General features: G+C 50.0%; 1 protein-coding gene across 1 annotated transcript in view; it reads right to left on the reverse strand.

Annotated features, from left to right (window-relative positions):
- Positions 1–15,320: 15,320 nt before the first annotated feature.
- Positions 15,321–16,700, reverse strand: part of DDX56 (DEAD-box helicase 56) — a 7,110-nt gene continuing 5,730 nt past the window's right edge. Inside the window, exons 13-14 of the mRNA XM_040454969.1 lie at positions 15,966–16,042; positions 15,321–15,660 (exon numbers count right to left, since the gene is read on the reverse strand). Coding sequence (XP_040310903.1) covers positions 15,583–15,660; positions 15,966–16,042 — 155 coding nt within the window. The 3' untranslated portion in view covers positions 15,321–15,582. The remainder of the gene's footprint in view (positions 15,661–15,965; positions 16,043–16,700) is intronic.

Raw genomic sequence — 16,700 nt, forward strand, 5'->3', positions numbered from 1 at the left:
CCCCTTCATCTGCTTCCCAAAGCAAGGACTGGCCCCCAGAACCCCTGCTCGCCACAGCCTGCCCCCCCTCACCCAGCCCAGCCCAGAGCCCCTCTCTCTCAGCCCCCTCCTGGGAGCCAGCCAGCTCCGGCTGGGACACACCTTTGCACTGTCCAGCTTAGCAACAGTTAATTAATATTAACAGCCTGATAACAGAGGGGACTGTTATGGGTGGAGTGACCAGTGACAAAGCCCCCTCTGGGTGGAGGGGGCAGACCATCTCCCGAGGGGTCTGACAGTCCTAGAGGTCCCAGATGTGACAGCCACAGCCCTCCTCTGCCTGCCCGGCTCTCCCATCTCGTCCCCCTCTCTACTGTCCCTACAGGGGCAGAGTGTCAGCGGGAGCCCCAGGTGTGCAGCAGACACCTTCTCTCCCTCCCCCGGGCTCTCCCTATCACCAGATGGGCCAGACCTTGGCCCCTATGCCAAGGCTGAGCTGATAAGGGAGCCTGTGGGGAGCGACTCCTGTCGCCCGCCCGCCTCTGCACAGCAGGAAGGAAACGTATTTCATGGACCCTGGCCTGACTCAGAGGAGCCATGCAAGCCGACAAGCCAGACAAGCTGAGGGGGCTCAGGCCCCTCCCCAGGCCCTGAGTCAGCCACAGGTTGGGGAAGAATCCGGCCCAGCCCGGGGCTGTGCTGGCTGCCGGCCGCCATCCAGTTCCCTGTGGGCCCAGCCCCCTGTACACCTGCTGCCAGATGCTGAGACCCCAGCCCCACTTGGGGTCTCTGTCCCTGCTCCTGCGTACCCTCCCCAAGAAGCCCACCTGAGACAGGGATTTCCCTGCAAATAGTTTACTGAGAGGCGACCCCCCATGGCACCAGCAGGGACGGGGAAAGGGCAGGAAGCCACATGGGCACCCCGGGGCTTGCCAGGGACTCCTGGAGACTGTGGGGCACATACCGCATCTCCTCCAGTGGCCTGTTGGGGACCTGTGACAGCTTTAGCCCCAGGCTTCTCTGGTGTGTGGAGCCACTGCCCCCTTAGTCCTAGTTGTGTCCCAGCAGAGGCTGGCAGATGGAGGCCCCCAGAGACGGAAGAGCCATGCAGAAATGAAGGAGGCTTGCAGAGGCAGTGGGGTGGGGGGGGAGGCCCACAGAGGCAGGGGGCAGGGAGGGGGTAGGCCCAAAGAGGCAGAGCCCAGATGCGTGGTCTGGGGTCTTCCCTGAAACACACCCAGGGTGAAAGCAGACATGGGCTCTGAGCAGATGAACTTGCTCTCCACAATCCCACCTCGGCATCTCTGAAGTCACACTGCCACCCAGATCTGAGTTGTGTGTGTTCGCTCTTGACTGCCAATCTTTCTTCTTTGAGCACACATCCCCCACGCCTCCTTCCCTCTGATCAGTGCATTCCCTCTGGCTTGTGTCCTACAGAGTGACAGATCCAGTCTCCAGGAGCCGGAGGCTGGGCATCCCATTAGTTTTGGGTTAATGTCTTCATGCCCAACTCTATTTTCCTTGACTCCACATTGATGTAAACCGAGACCCTAGAGATGAGGCTAGTGCGCCAGCGTAGCAGGTGCGTGCTAAGTGCACGGCCCAGGAGCTCTTCCCGTGCACTAATCTAGAACACGTCGAGTGATTACCACACTCTTGCTTCATAGTATGCGGTTTAGGGCTCAGATGACTGAACCCCCAGGACTGAAATGCTTCCCACAGATGCCAGCAACCCAGTCAGCAGCCTCACCTTCACCGTCTATTGCATGTTGTCAGACTGGACAAACAGAGTCAGTAAGATGACACCTCGTTTCCCGCTCTCCTTTGTTTCCAGGGAGAGGGGTGTGCCTGCTCAGGCTGGACAGGAGTGAATGGGGCAACAGGGGTGGGAGGTGCCAGCTGCCTGCAGGGAAGCCCCACGGGGTCTGGTCTGGTGGATGCCTGGCAGTCTGTCCCAGTCCTGCACTGCTGGCTTGCTGCAAGGTCCAGGGGTGAGGCTGTGACGCTCAGCCAGCCTTTGGCTGGGGCCATGGCACCTGGCTGGGTGTGTGCCGTGCACTGACCAGCCCACATGGTGGCCAGCCTGCAGGGGAAGACCAGGGGTCCGGTCACCTTGGGGCAGCCTTCATCTTCCCCATTGTCCAAACCCTGCCACTATTTGCTAAGGACTGTGTCCTCTGCTCTCCCAGGTTCCTCTGTAGCTGGTGGTGGCCCTGGGACCTGATTCTGGCCCACATGAAGGTCTTTTCTTTTTACATAGGTGTCATTTTCTTTGAGCAGTCTCATGTTTGCAAATTAAAAAAGTGAGCAGAAAGTACAGGAGCTCCTGTAGACCCATCACTTCCCCACAGCCCATTACTCTTACATTTGTGGGGCACATCCGCCGCAATTGATTACCCCATAGCGACATGTTATCAACTCAAGTCCGTGGCTTACGTTAGAGTTGTCTCTTGTCTCAATACTCTGGGGGATGTTACAGATACGCAGTGAAATGGGACCACTATCCTATCATACAGAATAGTCTCTCTGCCCAAAAACCCCATGCTCCACCTGTTACTCGCCCTTCAAACCCCCGACAGCCACAGCTCTTTGCACAGATGCTATTCTGCATGGCAAAAGACACATAGCCTGGGGGCGCCTGGGGGACTCAGTTGGTTGAGCGTCCGACTTCGGCTCAGGTCATGATCTTGCAGTTCCTGAGTTCGAGCCCCGAGTCGGGCCCTGTGCTGACAGCTCAGAGCCTGGAGCCTGCTTCAGATTCTGTGTCTCCCTCTCTCTCTGCCCCTCCCCTGCTCATGCTCCGTGTTTCTCTCTCAAAAATAAACATTTTTTAAAAACTTAAAAACAAAAGACACATAACACAAACATTCCTGTCTTACCCATCTATAAGCACACAGTTCAGTGTATTACGTATGTGCGCTCCATTGTGCAGCCACTGACGTCGTCCATCCTATGAATATGAACTCCTGTCCCTGCCAAACCCCGACTCCCCCAGCCCCTGGCGACCGCTGTTCTGCTTTCCATCTGTCCAATTTTGGCCACTGCATGCACCTCACATGAAGGGAATCACACAGTACTTGTCTTTCTTGTGATTGGCTTATTTCATGCAACATCACATCCTCAAGATTTGTCCATGTAGTAGCAGGTGCCAGAAGTTCCTTTTTAAAGGCTGAGTGATATTCCGCTCTGTGGACACACCACACACTGCTTATCCAACCATCCATTGATGGACACTTGGGGTGCTTCTGTGTTTGGGCCACTGTGAATAATGTTATGGATATGGGTGTGCAACATCTCTTCCAGATCCTGTTTCAAATCTTTGGGGTACAGTTCTAGACGTGGAATTGCCAGGTCATACAGTGATTCTATTTTTAATTTTGTGAGGAACCAGCATACTGTTTTCCACAGTGGCTGCGCCATTTTATACTCCCACCAACAGTGCACGGGGACATTCAGGTCCTCGATCTTCAAATTTTCCACGTGGTTTCCTGTTGTTTCAATGGCAGCCATCTTGATGAGTGTGATGTAGTATCTCACTGGGTTTTGATTTGTATTTCCCTGATGATCAGTGATACTGAGAATCTTTTCATGTGCTTATTGGTCATTCCTACATCTTCCCTGGAGAAATGTCTATTCAAAATCTTTGCTCATTTTGTAATCAGACTGGGTGTTTTTAAAATTATTTGTTGAATTTAGTTGTCATAAAATCTGGATATTAATCCTTTATCAGATACGTAGTTTGCATATATTTTCTTCCATTCTGTAGCTTGCCTTTTTACTCTCTTGATAATGACCTTTGATATGTAAGATTTAAAATTTTTCATGAAGTCAAATTTGCTGATTTGCTAACTGTGCTTTTGGTGTCATAGCCAATGAATCACCGACAGATCCAATGTCACAAAGCTTTTGTTTCTTCCAAGAGTTTCATAGTTTGAGCTGTTTCATCTTTGATCCATTTTGAGCTAATTCTTATGTTAGTACGGGTCCAACTTTGTTCATTATTTCACAGAGTGGATATATATTTTTCCAAGCATTTCATGAAAAGACTGCCTTGGCTACCTTGTCAAAAGTCATTTCACCTTATTTGCAAGGGCTTACTTATGGGCTGTTCATTCTATTCCACAGTCTATACGTCCATCTTAAGTCAGCACCACTGTCTTGATTACTCTATTTTTGTGGTAAGTTTTGAAATCAGGAAATGTGATGTCCTCAAACTGTTCTTTTTCCAAGTTTGTTTTTGTTTTGTTTCATTGGTTACTTGAGGTCTCTTGAGGTTCCACTATGAGTTTTAGGATAGATTTTTCTGTTTCTACAAAATATGACTTTGGGATTCTGATAGGGATGCATTAAATCAGTAGCTCACTTTGGATAACAATATTATTCCAACCTGTCCATGAACACTGGATTCTGTTCCATATTTACATCTCCTTTGATTTCTTTTACCAATGCTTTCTCATTTTCAGTGTATAGATCATTCACTTCCTCAATGAAGTTAATTCCTAAATATCTTATTCCTATTGATGCTATTGCAAATGAAACTATTTTTCTCAATTTCTTTATCAGATTGTTCATTGTTCTTGTATAGAACTGATTGTTGTGTGACTTTGCAACTTTGCTAAATTTATTTGTTCCAACAGGTATTTTTGTGAAGTCTTTAGATTTTTTTTTAATTTTTTTAATTTTTTTTTTAAATTTTAAAGTGTATTTAGTTTTGAAAGAGAGAGAGAGAGAGAGAATGGGGGAGGGGCAGAGACAGAGGGAGACAGAATCCAAAACCGCTCCAGGCTCTGAGCTGTCAGCACAGAGCTCAATGCAGGCCTCAACTCACAAGCTGTGAGATCATGACCTGAGCTGAAGTGGATGCTTAACCAACTGAGCCACCCAGGCGCCCCTTGTCTTTAGGGTTTTTTATATAAGACCACATCATTCACAAGCAGAGATCATTTTACTTCTTCCTTTCCAGTTTGGATGCTTTTCTTCTTCTTCTCTACTCCCTGCTCTGGCTGAGAATTCCAGCACGAGGTTGTACAGAAGTGGTGAACATGGGCATCCGTCCATCTTCTTCCTGGTCTTACAGGAAAAGCTCTTAGTCTCTCACCACTGGGTATATTTGCTGTGGGTTATTCATAGATGACTTTCATTATGTTGAAGGATTCCTTTCACTCATGGTTTGTTGCACATTTTTATCATGAAAGCATGTTGGATTTTGTCAAATGCCTTTCTCCATCAACTGAGATGATCCTGTGGGCTTTTCCTCTACATTTAGTTGATGTGGCATATTACATGGCTTGATCTTTGTATGATGAAACATCCTTGCATTTCTCGATAAATCCTACGTAGTCATGGTGTTTAATCCTGTTAACATGTACTGCCATTATTTGCTAGTATTTTGTTAAGGATTTTTTGCATCAATATTCCCAGGGGATATCCTTTTCTTGTAGTGTCTTTGTCTGGCTTTGGTATCAAGGTAATGCTGGCTTCTTAAAATAAATCAAAAGTGTTCCCTCTTCTTCAATTTTTTAGACAAATTTGAGTATTGGTGTTAACTTTTCTTTAAATGTTTGGTAGAATTCACCCGTGAAGCCATTGGGACCAGGGCTTTCCTTTGTTGGAAGATTTTTTTTTTTTTAATGTTTATTTATTTTTGAGAGAACACGAGCAGGGGAGGGGCAGAGAGAGAGGGGGGAACATAGAATCTGAAGCAGGGTCCAGGCTCTGAGCTGTCAGCACAGAGCCTGATGTGAGGCTCAAACCCACGAACATGAGATCATGACCTGAGCCAAAGTCAGACACTTAACTGAGCCACCCAGGTGCCCTGGAAGATTTTTTTTTTTTTAATTTTTTTTTAACGTTTATTTTTATTTTTTTATTTTTTTTTTTGGGACAGAGAGAGACAGAGCATGAACGGGGGAGGGGCAGAGAGAGAGGGAGACACAGAATCAGAAACAGGGTCCAGGCTCTGAGCCATCAGCCCAGAGCCCGATGCGGGGCTTGAACTCACGGACCGCGAGATCGTGACCTGGCTGAAGTCGGACGCTTAACCGACTGCGCCACCCAGGCGCCCCAGATTTTTTCTTTTTTAAGTTTATTTATTTTGAGAGAGAGAGAGAGAGAGAGAGAGAGAGAGAGCACCATCAGCGAGTGGGGTGGGGAGGAGGGTTAGGGTTAGAGAATGAGAGAATCCCAAGCAGGTTTCACACCATCAGCACCACGCCTGATGTGGGGCTCAAACTCCCAAACCATGAGATCATGACCTGATCCAAAACTGAGAGTCAGATGCTTAAGCAACTGAGCCCCCAAGGCAGCCCAAGATTTTTTATTAATGCTTCAATCTCCTTGCAATGGAGGTCTATTCAGATTGTCTAATCTTTCGTGATTCCGTCTCAATAGGTTTTGTGTTTCTAGAAATCTATTTTATCTGGGTTACTCAATTTGTTGCCACACAATTGTTCACTGTGCTCTATTATTAACACTATATATCTGTAGAATTGGCAGTATTTGTCCCGGATTTCATTTGATTTTAGTCATTGGAGGCTTCTTTCTTTAGTCAACCTAGCTAGAGGTTTGTCAATGTTGTTGATCTTTTTGAAGAACCAACTTTAGGGTTCATTAATTTTCTTTGCTGTTTTCCCACTGTTTCATTGATCTTTATGATTTCCTTCATCCTGCTAGCTTTGAGTTTTGTTTCTTCCTCTTTTTCTAGCACCTTAAGTTGTAGAGGTAGGATGATGATTTGAGATCTTTTTAAAAATGTTGGGGCGCCTGGGTGGCGCAGTCGGTTAAGCGTCCGACTTCAGCCAGGTCACGATCTCACGGTCCGTGAGTTCGAGCCCCGCGTCAGGCTCTGGGCTGATGGCTCGGAGCCTGGAGCTTGTTTCCGATTCTGTGTCTCCCTCTCTCTCTGCCCCTCCCCCGTTCATGCTCGGTCTCTCTCTGTCCCAAAAATAAAATAAAAATAAACATTAAAAAAAAATTTAAAAAAAAATGTAAACATTTATGAATCGTAACTTTCCCCCTCAGTAACTGCTTTCACTGCATGCTGTTAAGTTCTGGTATGCTGTGTTTTCATTTTCATTCATCCTTAAGTATTTTCTGACTTCTTTTGTGATTTATTCCTTGGGCCATTGCGTGATGTTTTTATGAGCGTGATGTATAATTTCTACAAGTTTGAGCTTTAGTTTTCTGTTTCTGCTTTCTAACTTTATCCAGTTGTGATCAGAGAATATATTTCCGATGATAATTATTTCTTAAATGTGGAGATTTAATTTGTGGACTAACTGCATGTATATTTGAGAAAAATGTGTATTTTGTTGCTGGCAGGCAGAGTGCTTTGTATTTGTCCATTAGATCCAGTTGGCTTATTGTGTTGTTCGTGCTATTTCCTTACTTATGTCTGGGTGTCCTATCCATTATCGAGATGGAGCCATGGACTCTCTTACTCTTGCTGTAGGAATTCCTAATTCTCCTTTCAATTCTATTAATTTTCCCTTCATAGATTTTGATGGTCTGTCATTAGGTGCATAAATGTTTACACACACTTTTCCTGTACTGACCTTTTTATTAATATACAATGTCCTTCTTTGTCTCTTATTTGATGTAGAGCCTATTTTGTGTGCTATCAGTATACTGATATACATAGTATGGTATACTGTAACAGTATACCGATGCCTATAGGCACCCCTCCTTTCTTTCATTTGCATGGAATATCATTCTCCATCCTGTCACTTTCAACCTGTGGGTGTATTTGAATCTCACAGGAGTCTCTTGTAGACAGCACAGGGCTGGATCGGGTTTTCTTACCCATTCTGCCAACTTTTGATGTTTCATGGAAGAGTTTAACTCATTTACATTGAAAGTAGTTACTTTAAATTTAGTAATTTAAAAAGGAGGGACTTACTTCTGCCCTTGTGTCATTTGTTTTTCATATATCCTGTAGCTTTTTGTCCTTCATTTTCTTATTTTATAGTGAAATGTTTAAATTCCTCTCTCATTTCCTTCTGTGTACATTCCATAGCTGTTTTCTTTGCGGTTGCCATGGGGATTACATTTAACATTCTAAAATTATAACAGATTTGGATTTATCCCAGATTAATTGCAAGTAATATACAAAACCTCTGCTTCTTTATAACTCTGTCCCTACCTCTTGCAGTTAATGCAAAATTATACCTTTATACAGTGTGTGCCCCCAAACATAAGCTTATCATTCTTTAAAATGCCTTAGTCTTTTTTTTTTTTTAAACATTTTGTTTTTAAAAATTCTTAAACATTTATTTATTTTTGAGAGAGCACAAGCAGGGGAGGAGCAGAGAGAGATGGAGACACAGAATCCAAAGCAGGCTCCAGGCTCTGAGCTGTCAGCACAGAGCCTGACGTGGGGTTTGAACCCACGGACCGTGAGATCATAACCTGAGCTGAAGTGCTCAATCTACTGAGCCACCCAGGCACCCCATCCAAGCTCTTGATTCCCCTCAGAAATGTTGATAAAACAACAACAGGGGCACCTGGGTGGCTCAGTGGGTTGAGCATCCGACTTCAGCTCAGGTCATGATCTTGTGGTCTGCAGTGGGAGCTCTGTGTCGGGCTCTGTGCTGACAGCTTGGAGCCTGGAGCCTGCTTCGGATTCTGTGTCTCCCTCTCTCTCTCTGCCCCTCCCTCAAAAAGAATTATCACCAATCCTACTTAAACTGTTCCAACAAACTGAGGAGGAGGGAACACTTTCTAATTCATTCTATGAGGCCAGCATTACACTGATACCAAAGCCAGACAAAAACATTACAAGAAAAGAACATTAGATCAAGATCCCTTATAAATACAGACGCAAAAATCATCAACAAAGAACTAGCAAACCAAATCCAATAGCATGTTGAGAGGATTGTATGTCATGACGAAGCGGAATTCATCCCATGAATGCGAAGACAGTTCAACATAAGGAAATCAATCAGTATGACATTATCACCTTACTAGAACAAAGGGGAAAAGCCACATGGTTCTCTCAGATGACGCACACAAGCTATCTGACAAAATCAAACACCTTTTTGTCATCAAAAACATCAGAAATAGAAGTGAACTTCTTTAACATGATAAAGGACATCCATGAAAATCCCAGAGTAAACATCACACACCATGATGAGCAGCTGAACGTTTCCCCAAGACCAGGAACAAGCCAAGGATGCCTCTCAGCACTGCTATTTGACATTGTCCTGGATGTTCCAGTCTGATCAGGTAGACAAGAAACAGAAACAGAAGGCGTCCAAACTGGAGAAAATGAAGTAAAACTATCTCTATTCACAGGTCACATCATCCTATATGTAGAAAATCTCGAAGCTACAAGAAAGTTACTAGGGCAGGATAAATGATTCAGCAAAGGGCAGGATAAAAAATCAGTTACACAAAAATCAGCTGCATTTTCACACACAAACAATGAGCAATCTGAAAAGAGAATTAATAAAAGAATTCCATTTGCAATAGGCTCAAAAAGAATACACTGCTCAGGGATAAATCCAAGGCGGTGGTGGACTTGTATGCTGAAAACTACCAAACATTGCAGAGAGATGAAAGGAGACACAAAGGAGGGAAGGACATCTCAGGTTCGTGAACCAGTAGAGCTCGTGTTGCCGAGATGTCCATACTACCCCAAAGCAATCTACAGATTCAGTGTGATTCCTATCAGAATCCCTACGACACTTTTGCAGAAATGCATACGGATACTTGAGGGGCCCCAAATATCCAATCTTGACAAAAAGAGCAAAGTTGGAAAACTAACACTTCCTGTTTCAACAATGCCTACAAAGTCACAGTCCTCAAGACGAGTGTGGTACTGAAGGAAGGATGGATGTATAGACCAGGGACAGGCTTTCCATCACATGGTGCAGGGAAAGCTGGATGTCCACACGCAAAAGAGTAAGGTTGGACCCTTACCTGTCACCGTACACAAAAACTAACTCAAAATACACCAAATTGGTGTGCCTGGTGGCTCAGTAGTAGCTTAAGCATCCAATTTCGGCTCAGATCACAATGTTGCAGTTTGTGGGTTTGAAGCCTGTGTCAGGCTCTGTGCTGACAGTGTGGGGCCTACTTGGAATTCTGTCTCCCTTTGTCTGCCCCTTTTCCGCTGACTCCCTCTTTCTCCAAAATAAATCAACATTTTTAAAAAGCAGACCAGGGACGCCTGGGTGCCTTAGCTGGTTAAGCATCTGACTCTTGCTTTCGGTTCAGATCATGATCTCGAGGTTCATGAGATTGAGCCCTGCATCAGGCTCCACGCTAACAGTGCAGACCCTGATTGGGATTCTCTCTTTGCCCCTCTCCCACTCACACTGTCTCTCAAAATGAATACACTTAAAATAAAAAAAAATGGACCAAACTCTCAAGAGGTAAAAGTATAAAACTTTTTTAAATTTTCTTTTAGTGTTTATTTTTGAGAGAGCAAGTGAGCACGAGTGAGAGGGGGAGGGGCAGAGAGACAGGAGGAGACACAAAATCTAAAGCAGGCTCCAGGCTCTGAGTTGTCAGCACAGAGCCGGACGTGGGGCTTGAACCCCTGAACCGTGAGATCATGAGCTGAGCCAAAGTTGGATGCTTAACTAACTGAGCCACCCAAGCTGCCCCCTATAAAACTCTTAGAAGAAAATTTAGAGGAAATTCTTCATGATGTTGAATTCAGCGATGGTTCTGATCCTATAGCAAAAGCACAGGCCAAAGGAACAGTAAATAAATTAGAATTCATCAAAGTTGAAGTCCTTTGTGCATCGAAGGACACCATCAAGAGAGTGCAATGGTAACCCACAGAATGGGAGAAAACATTTGCAAAGTATCAGAAACATATCTGATAAGGAATTAGTATCTGGAATATATAAAGAACTCCTAAAATAACCAAGGAACTCACCCAACTTAAAAACAGACAAGGGGCCCCTGGGGGGGGGGGGGTTCAGTCAGTTGAGCATCCGACTTCAGCTCAGGTCATGATCTCAGTCTGTGAGTTTGAGCCCCATGTTGGGCTCTGTGCTGACAGCTCAGAGCCTGGAGCCTGCTTCAGATTCTGTGTCTCCCTCTCTCTCTGCCCCTCCCCTGCCCACACTCTGTCTCTCGATAATAAATAAACGTTAAAAAAAAATTAAACAAAACAACCCACCACCCAGACTCCAGCGTGCTTCCCCTGCTCCACCCAGCATGGCACTTGGTTGGCTGCCTTCTCTGTGTGTGTCCTGCTCCTGGAGGCTGACTTCCTGGTTCCTGGGTACAGGGATCCTGAACACACATAAGGGTCCCATCAAGACATTTCAGTGGACAGATTAGATCCTTTGTCCCTGGAGCTCAGCAGCAGTCAGGACTGACAGCTGCAGAAGCTCGAGAGCTCAGGCTGTCTGCTCTTTTGTTCCCACTTGCCCATGGGGCAGCCACCAGCATCTCAGGAGGGAGCCCACTCCAAGGCCACTGCTGACGTGGGGAAGGGCCAGCAGCGAGGCCAGCTGTCTGCTTTATAGAACCCTTACACGGACAGACCTCAGGTCCTTCCCGAGGACTCCCTGGACGGGCAGCTAGGACAATCCATCCCTCACTGCTGCCTCCATGGGCACCCCTGGCCCATCTCCAGGATCTGGCAAAAGAAGACGTTAGAAGTTAACGTGACAAGATGTGGGCAGGGCTGAGAACACAGAAGTCAGACCACCAAACAGGGCTTGGAGTTCAGGCACCGAGGCTGAGTGGGGACAAGGCCCGGAAAGCTGACCCCTGATGCCCAGTCTCTACTTGACAAGCATGTGGCTCCTCGTGTCCTTCCCAGCCCTTGGAGCTGGCTAGGCAACTTCACAGTAGCCCTTCCATAGTGGTCTCTGTTGGCACTGCCCCTGCACTTTCTAATCTGGAGCTGAGTTGGGCGGTGAAGGAACCTGAAGCAGGTCACCAGCCAGGGGTCCCACAGCCCCCATCCAGGGAATGGGCAAGGGCAGGCGGGGGTGGGCCTGACGTCACTAGATAGATACCCAACAGCTTGGCAGCCAGCCCCAGGCTGGGGCAGCCCCATGGTCTCCGCCCTGAGTCACGGAGGGGACACACAAGGTGCGTCCAACCCGCTGTGTCAGAGGGCAGAGTCCAGCCCGGTCGGTACATCCTTTCCTTTCACTTTTCATTGTAAACAGTCAGGAGCCTCTGGCACCAGGACAGTCCCTTAGTCGAGCCCCTACCTCTGGGTCTTGCATCCCAAGGTGGACAGCAGGACGGCCAAGTCCGTACTAGAGACACAGAGGAGGGTGGCCAGCTCAGGTGGGGAGTCAGGAGGGCTTGCTGGACAAGGCTGTGCTCTAGCAAGGGAACTTCCAAATTTAGAAAAGAAGGTCAAGGGCACCTGCGTGGCTCAGTTGGTTAAGCATCCAACTTTGACTCAGGTCACGATCTCATGGTTCATGAGTTCGAGCCCCACGTTGGGCTCTGTGCTGACAGCTTGCAGCCTGGAGCCTGCTTCAGATTCTGTGTCTCCCTCTCTCTGCCCCTCCCCTGCTTGTGTTCAATCTCTCATAAAATTTTTTAAAAAATCCAAAAAAAAGGTCAGCCAGGTAGATCTGAATTTCAGACAATGGATAATTTTGTAGATCACACACATTGCATGGGACACACTTATGCTAAAAAGTGACAGCACTCATCACGTATGTTACAGATGATCAGGCTCGACAAGGGATGGGACAGGACTCAACCTGAGCTCTCTCACCTGGGGTTCCAGAGTGGGGTCCGCAGATCCCAACACCAGCCCAGTCTGTCCCTCAGCCAGGTGCCACTGGCCTGGCTTTTCTCTGAGCCTGTTTCCCCATCTGTAGAATGGGATAGGTGCATAGACATGAAAGCTCACCTCTCAAGGGGTCTTGAGCCCAGCACCATCAGCCTCCCCTGGCAGGAAGGTCGTGGAGGAACACAGAGCCCCAGGCCCTGCCCGAGACCTGCTGGCTCAGACCTGCATCCCTGCATCGTAAGGGGAAGCCTGTGCCTCAGGTGTCCGCAGAAGTGAGGGGAGGGGTGCCGTGAGCAGAGCCCCCGTGGGCATGTCCCACACAGGAACACTTGGATGGGTCACTTCACTCCACTCACAGAGACGCAGGGGGAAACCAAGAGAGGCGAGGTCCCCCCCTGGAAGCCAGCTGGGCCAGCGCACCGCAGTGTCACAAAGAGCCCCTGCCTATGTGCCCACTCTGCTCAGTGGACAGACTGCTGGTGGGCTCGTGGGCGAGCAGACACTGAACTCTAATGTCCCGAGAGGCATCTGTCCAGTGGTGCCTGGCCCACTCCCCACGCAGGTGCGTGAGCACCACCCCCTTGTGCATGCACAAACTGCTGTGACAGAAACAGGGCACCCCAGCACTTCCTCCTGCAGGACAGAGGCCAGCATTTGGCAGGGGCGCCTCCCTGCACGTACCCCACTGGACTGCCCCTACCTCTCAGGGACCCTGCCCCTAGGGACCAAAGTACCTGGAACGCGTTCCCCTGAGTCACTGGCCCGCGGCAGATGGGTATCAGTTAGCTGGAAACACTTTGGGTCCAGAGGTTTCTAGGAGCACAGTGTTCTTCCGTCCTTTATCTCCATGGCCCCTCGGCTATCTGATCCGGATGCTCCTCTGCTCCAAAGCCACCTGTTCCTCCCTCCAGCTTCTCAGCACTTAGCACAGGACTCTTATCTCAGAAATAAATTACTTCCTCAGCCTTTCCCTATTTGGAAGACACCACTTTGTTTTCTTTTCGCCCTCAGATGCGTCAGAATCCCACAGGCTGTTTCCAGTCAGGTCTGTCTCAGTCAGCGCGCTGCCCAGCCCCCCACCCCACCCCTGCACCTGGCAGGTCCCAGCAAGTGTGTGGTTTGCGGCTCGGGTGCAGTGAAGAGCGGATTCCCACCTCCCAGAAGCACCCACTCAGGTGTCCGTGTGGGTGTGACTCTGCCGGCTTGGGGTGACATGGTCCCTGCACTGTGCCGACCTTTCGACTGTGAGCCTTATGCTTCAGGCTTATTGCAGGCTCACCCAACCCCACCCCACCCCACCCCTTCTAGGTCCAGGGTGTCCGCCCACACGCCCACATCCCTAGGGCCTGTCCGGCTCTGGTTTGGACACACATTGGATGGACAAGTCTAGTCCCAGAATGTAAATTAAGTTTCCCCACATGTAAATTAAGTAAATGGACACAGCAAAGCCTATCCCCAGGGTGGGGTGGGGACTAGATGACCCTCTGTGGCATCAGGGTGCAGGGATGCCCCACTCTCTCCACTGCCCCAGCTGGCTGACATTCTAGCTCAGGGAGGGGTGCGTCAGCACAGCCCAACTCCCACGTGCCTCAGACGGCACCTGCCCCATGGTGGTGAGAGTGCTGGCCAGGCCAGCTGCTCCTCCACTGGGGTGGCCGCTGGGCCAGCACAGGGCCCACATCCCATCCACCAGCCCTCACTTGCCCCGTGAGCTCAGTGCGCCGGGAACTTCTGAACCCTGCTTCCCACCCGAGAATGGGGACCGGCCTTCTCCAGAGCTTGTTGAAGACAAGAGGTGTACAGCCTCAGCTCTATCTCCAAGTGGGGACCAGGCCCAGGGCAGTCCCCTTGGACTCAAACCCTCCTGCACCTGGATCCAGGCTGCAAGCTCACTGGCCAGGAGCATGTGGAGGTGGTAGGGTCAAAGGGACAGGGAACCTTGGGGAGAAGGCTGCTGTGCCCTCGTAGGCAGCCCAGAACACCCAGGGCCCTCCTGTGCTCAGGGCCAGGCCTCGGCTCCTCCCCGCCTCATAAAGCAGCTTCAGGCCTGTTGGAACCCCAGTGGCCCCCCGCGCTCACTCACAGAGCCCCACCAGCACACCTCAGAAACCCTCAAATGCAACAGCAGCAGGAAAGGTCAAGCCCCAGCAACCCCAAGCGCCACCACACCCTCACAGGAAGCAAAGACACAGCTTCCTCGCTGCCCTATGTTCTCTCCCAACCAGCCCGGCCTCACAAGGCCCACAGCAGGTGACAGTCACACCAGGACACGGCACGAGGGAGACCCCTGCCTTTGGACAGCAGCAGACGCTGGGATCTGCTCCTTCTGGGGCCTTCTGGCTGGGTGGAGAGCCTGGAATGCTGCACATGCACACACCCTGTGACGACTCCCTGGGCTCCCTGCCTCCGGGAGGCATTTACGACGCACCCAGGCTTGGAGGGGGAGGTGTGGGGCTCACGGCTGGGAAGGCCCGCCTCCTTGTGGTGCTCCAGGGGAGCAAGGTCATCCCAAGTCCTGGGCGCGGCAGTGGTTGGGCCAGAGACCCAGGCGAGGTGGGTCACAGCGCCGCACGGCTGACCTCTGCTGGCCCGGCAGGTACCACACGCAGCAGGCAGAGAGCCAGGCGCCGCCTCCTGGATTCGGTTTAATTCCCAAGGTTTCCAGGGATGAGCATACCTTCACACAGAGAGGAAGCACAGGCCAGGCCAGCCAGAATCCTTATTCTGTCGAGGAACAAAGTGCCAGCCTGGTGGCACCAGGAACCAGCACCACCACGGCGCTGCCTGCCCCACCATCCAGACCATCCAGGGCGGGAAGCTGGCCTCCGCTCCCTGCTCAGCCCCAGAACGCATCCCCAAGACCAGAGGCTGCACGCACAGCCTCAGGGAGGCACAGCGGTGGGCCTACGTCTCTCCTCTCTGTGCCTGAAGCTGCGCAGTGGGTTCCGGGTCCGTGCCTTCTGCGGGGCAAAGTCACAGGTTAGCCAGGAAATTGGGTTCAGAGGAGACTGGGAGAGATGGGAGGCGTGGTCCCCGCTAGACAGGGTGGGCAGCGGGGGCAGAGCAGACCCTCATGTGTTCTTGAAGCCGCTGGCAAGCAGCCCAGGGAGTGTCTGCCCCCACAACTAACCCGCAGCCCAAGAGCATGGGCCGAGTTCTCAGGGCCCTTCCCCCACCTCCCAAGGGCAAGGGACATGCACACCCCTAGGACAACGGAATGAGGTAGGAGAGCCCTGCAGCATCACCAAGGACCCAGAAAACTTACCTTGACCTTCGCCTTCTTAGAGGCCAGCTTCTTCCGCTTCTTGGGAGGGTGGATGAGACCACGCAGAGCAGGAGGGACTAAAAGACACATAGACCCCATGGCTGCCACCACCCCTGCACATAGCCCACCTGCCCACCCACTCCCCCGGTGACCGGCGGGCTGGCTCCAATCTGCCCCTATGTCCAAGGGGCCCAGGAGCCCCCGCTGCCTCCCGCCACGTGCCCAGGGCTGCGAGGGTGGCTGTGTTCTGGGGCGAGATTGCAAAGACACAGGTTAAGTCCCTCCCCGACGGTGTGTTTGCTGCGTTAAGAACGTGGCAGAAAGATAAAATCACATGCATTTTTAAGGCAAAAAAAAGATACTTCTGAAACAGAAAAAAAGCCCACGTGTAACTTCTTCACATGTGGTCTGTTATTACAAATTCATACCCAAGCAGAGCACTTCCCCCACATCCTTCCTACACCCACCAGGCCACATGGTCACTGCTGCCACCTGCTGTGATCCTTGGCCTCTGACCTCACCACCACCTGACCTTGGCAGGGCACCCACCCAATCCCCACAGGCCTCCACATCCCACTGCCGCCCTCTCCCACCTCACCTGGCCCCCTAGGCTCCCCGCCACACACTCTTACCAAAGACTTTGCTCCTGTGGGATGCAGGACAGGGTTCCCTCACCCCCTTCTCCCTGTCTCTCCAGGTCAGTCCTTGGGGACCTGGCCCCCACCAGTCCCTCCA

This window comes from Herpailurus yagouaroundi, unplaced genomic scaffold, assembly GCF_014898765.1.
Source record: "Herpailurus yagouaroundi ecotype Mexico unplaced genomic scaffold, PumYag 214, whole genome shotgun sequence".
NCBI classification, from domain to species: Eukaryota; Metazoa; Chordata; class Mammalia; order Carnivora; family Felidae; genus Herpailurus; species Herpailurus yagouaroundi.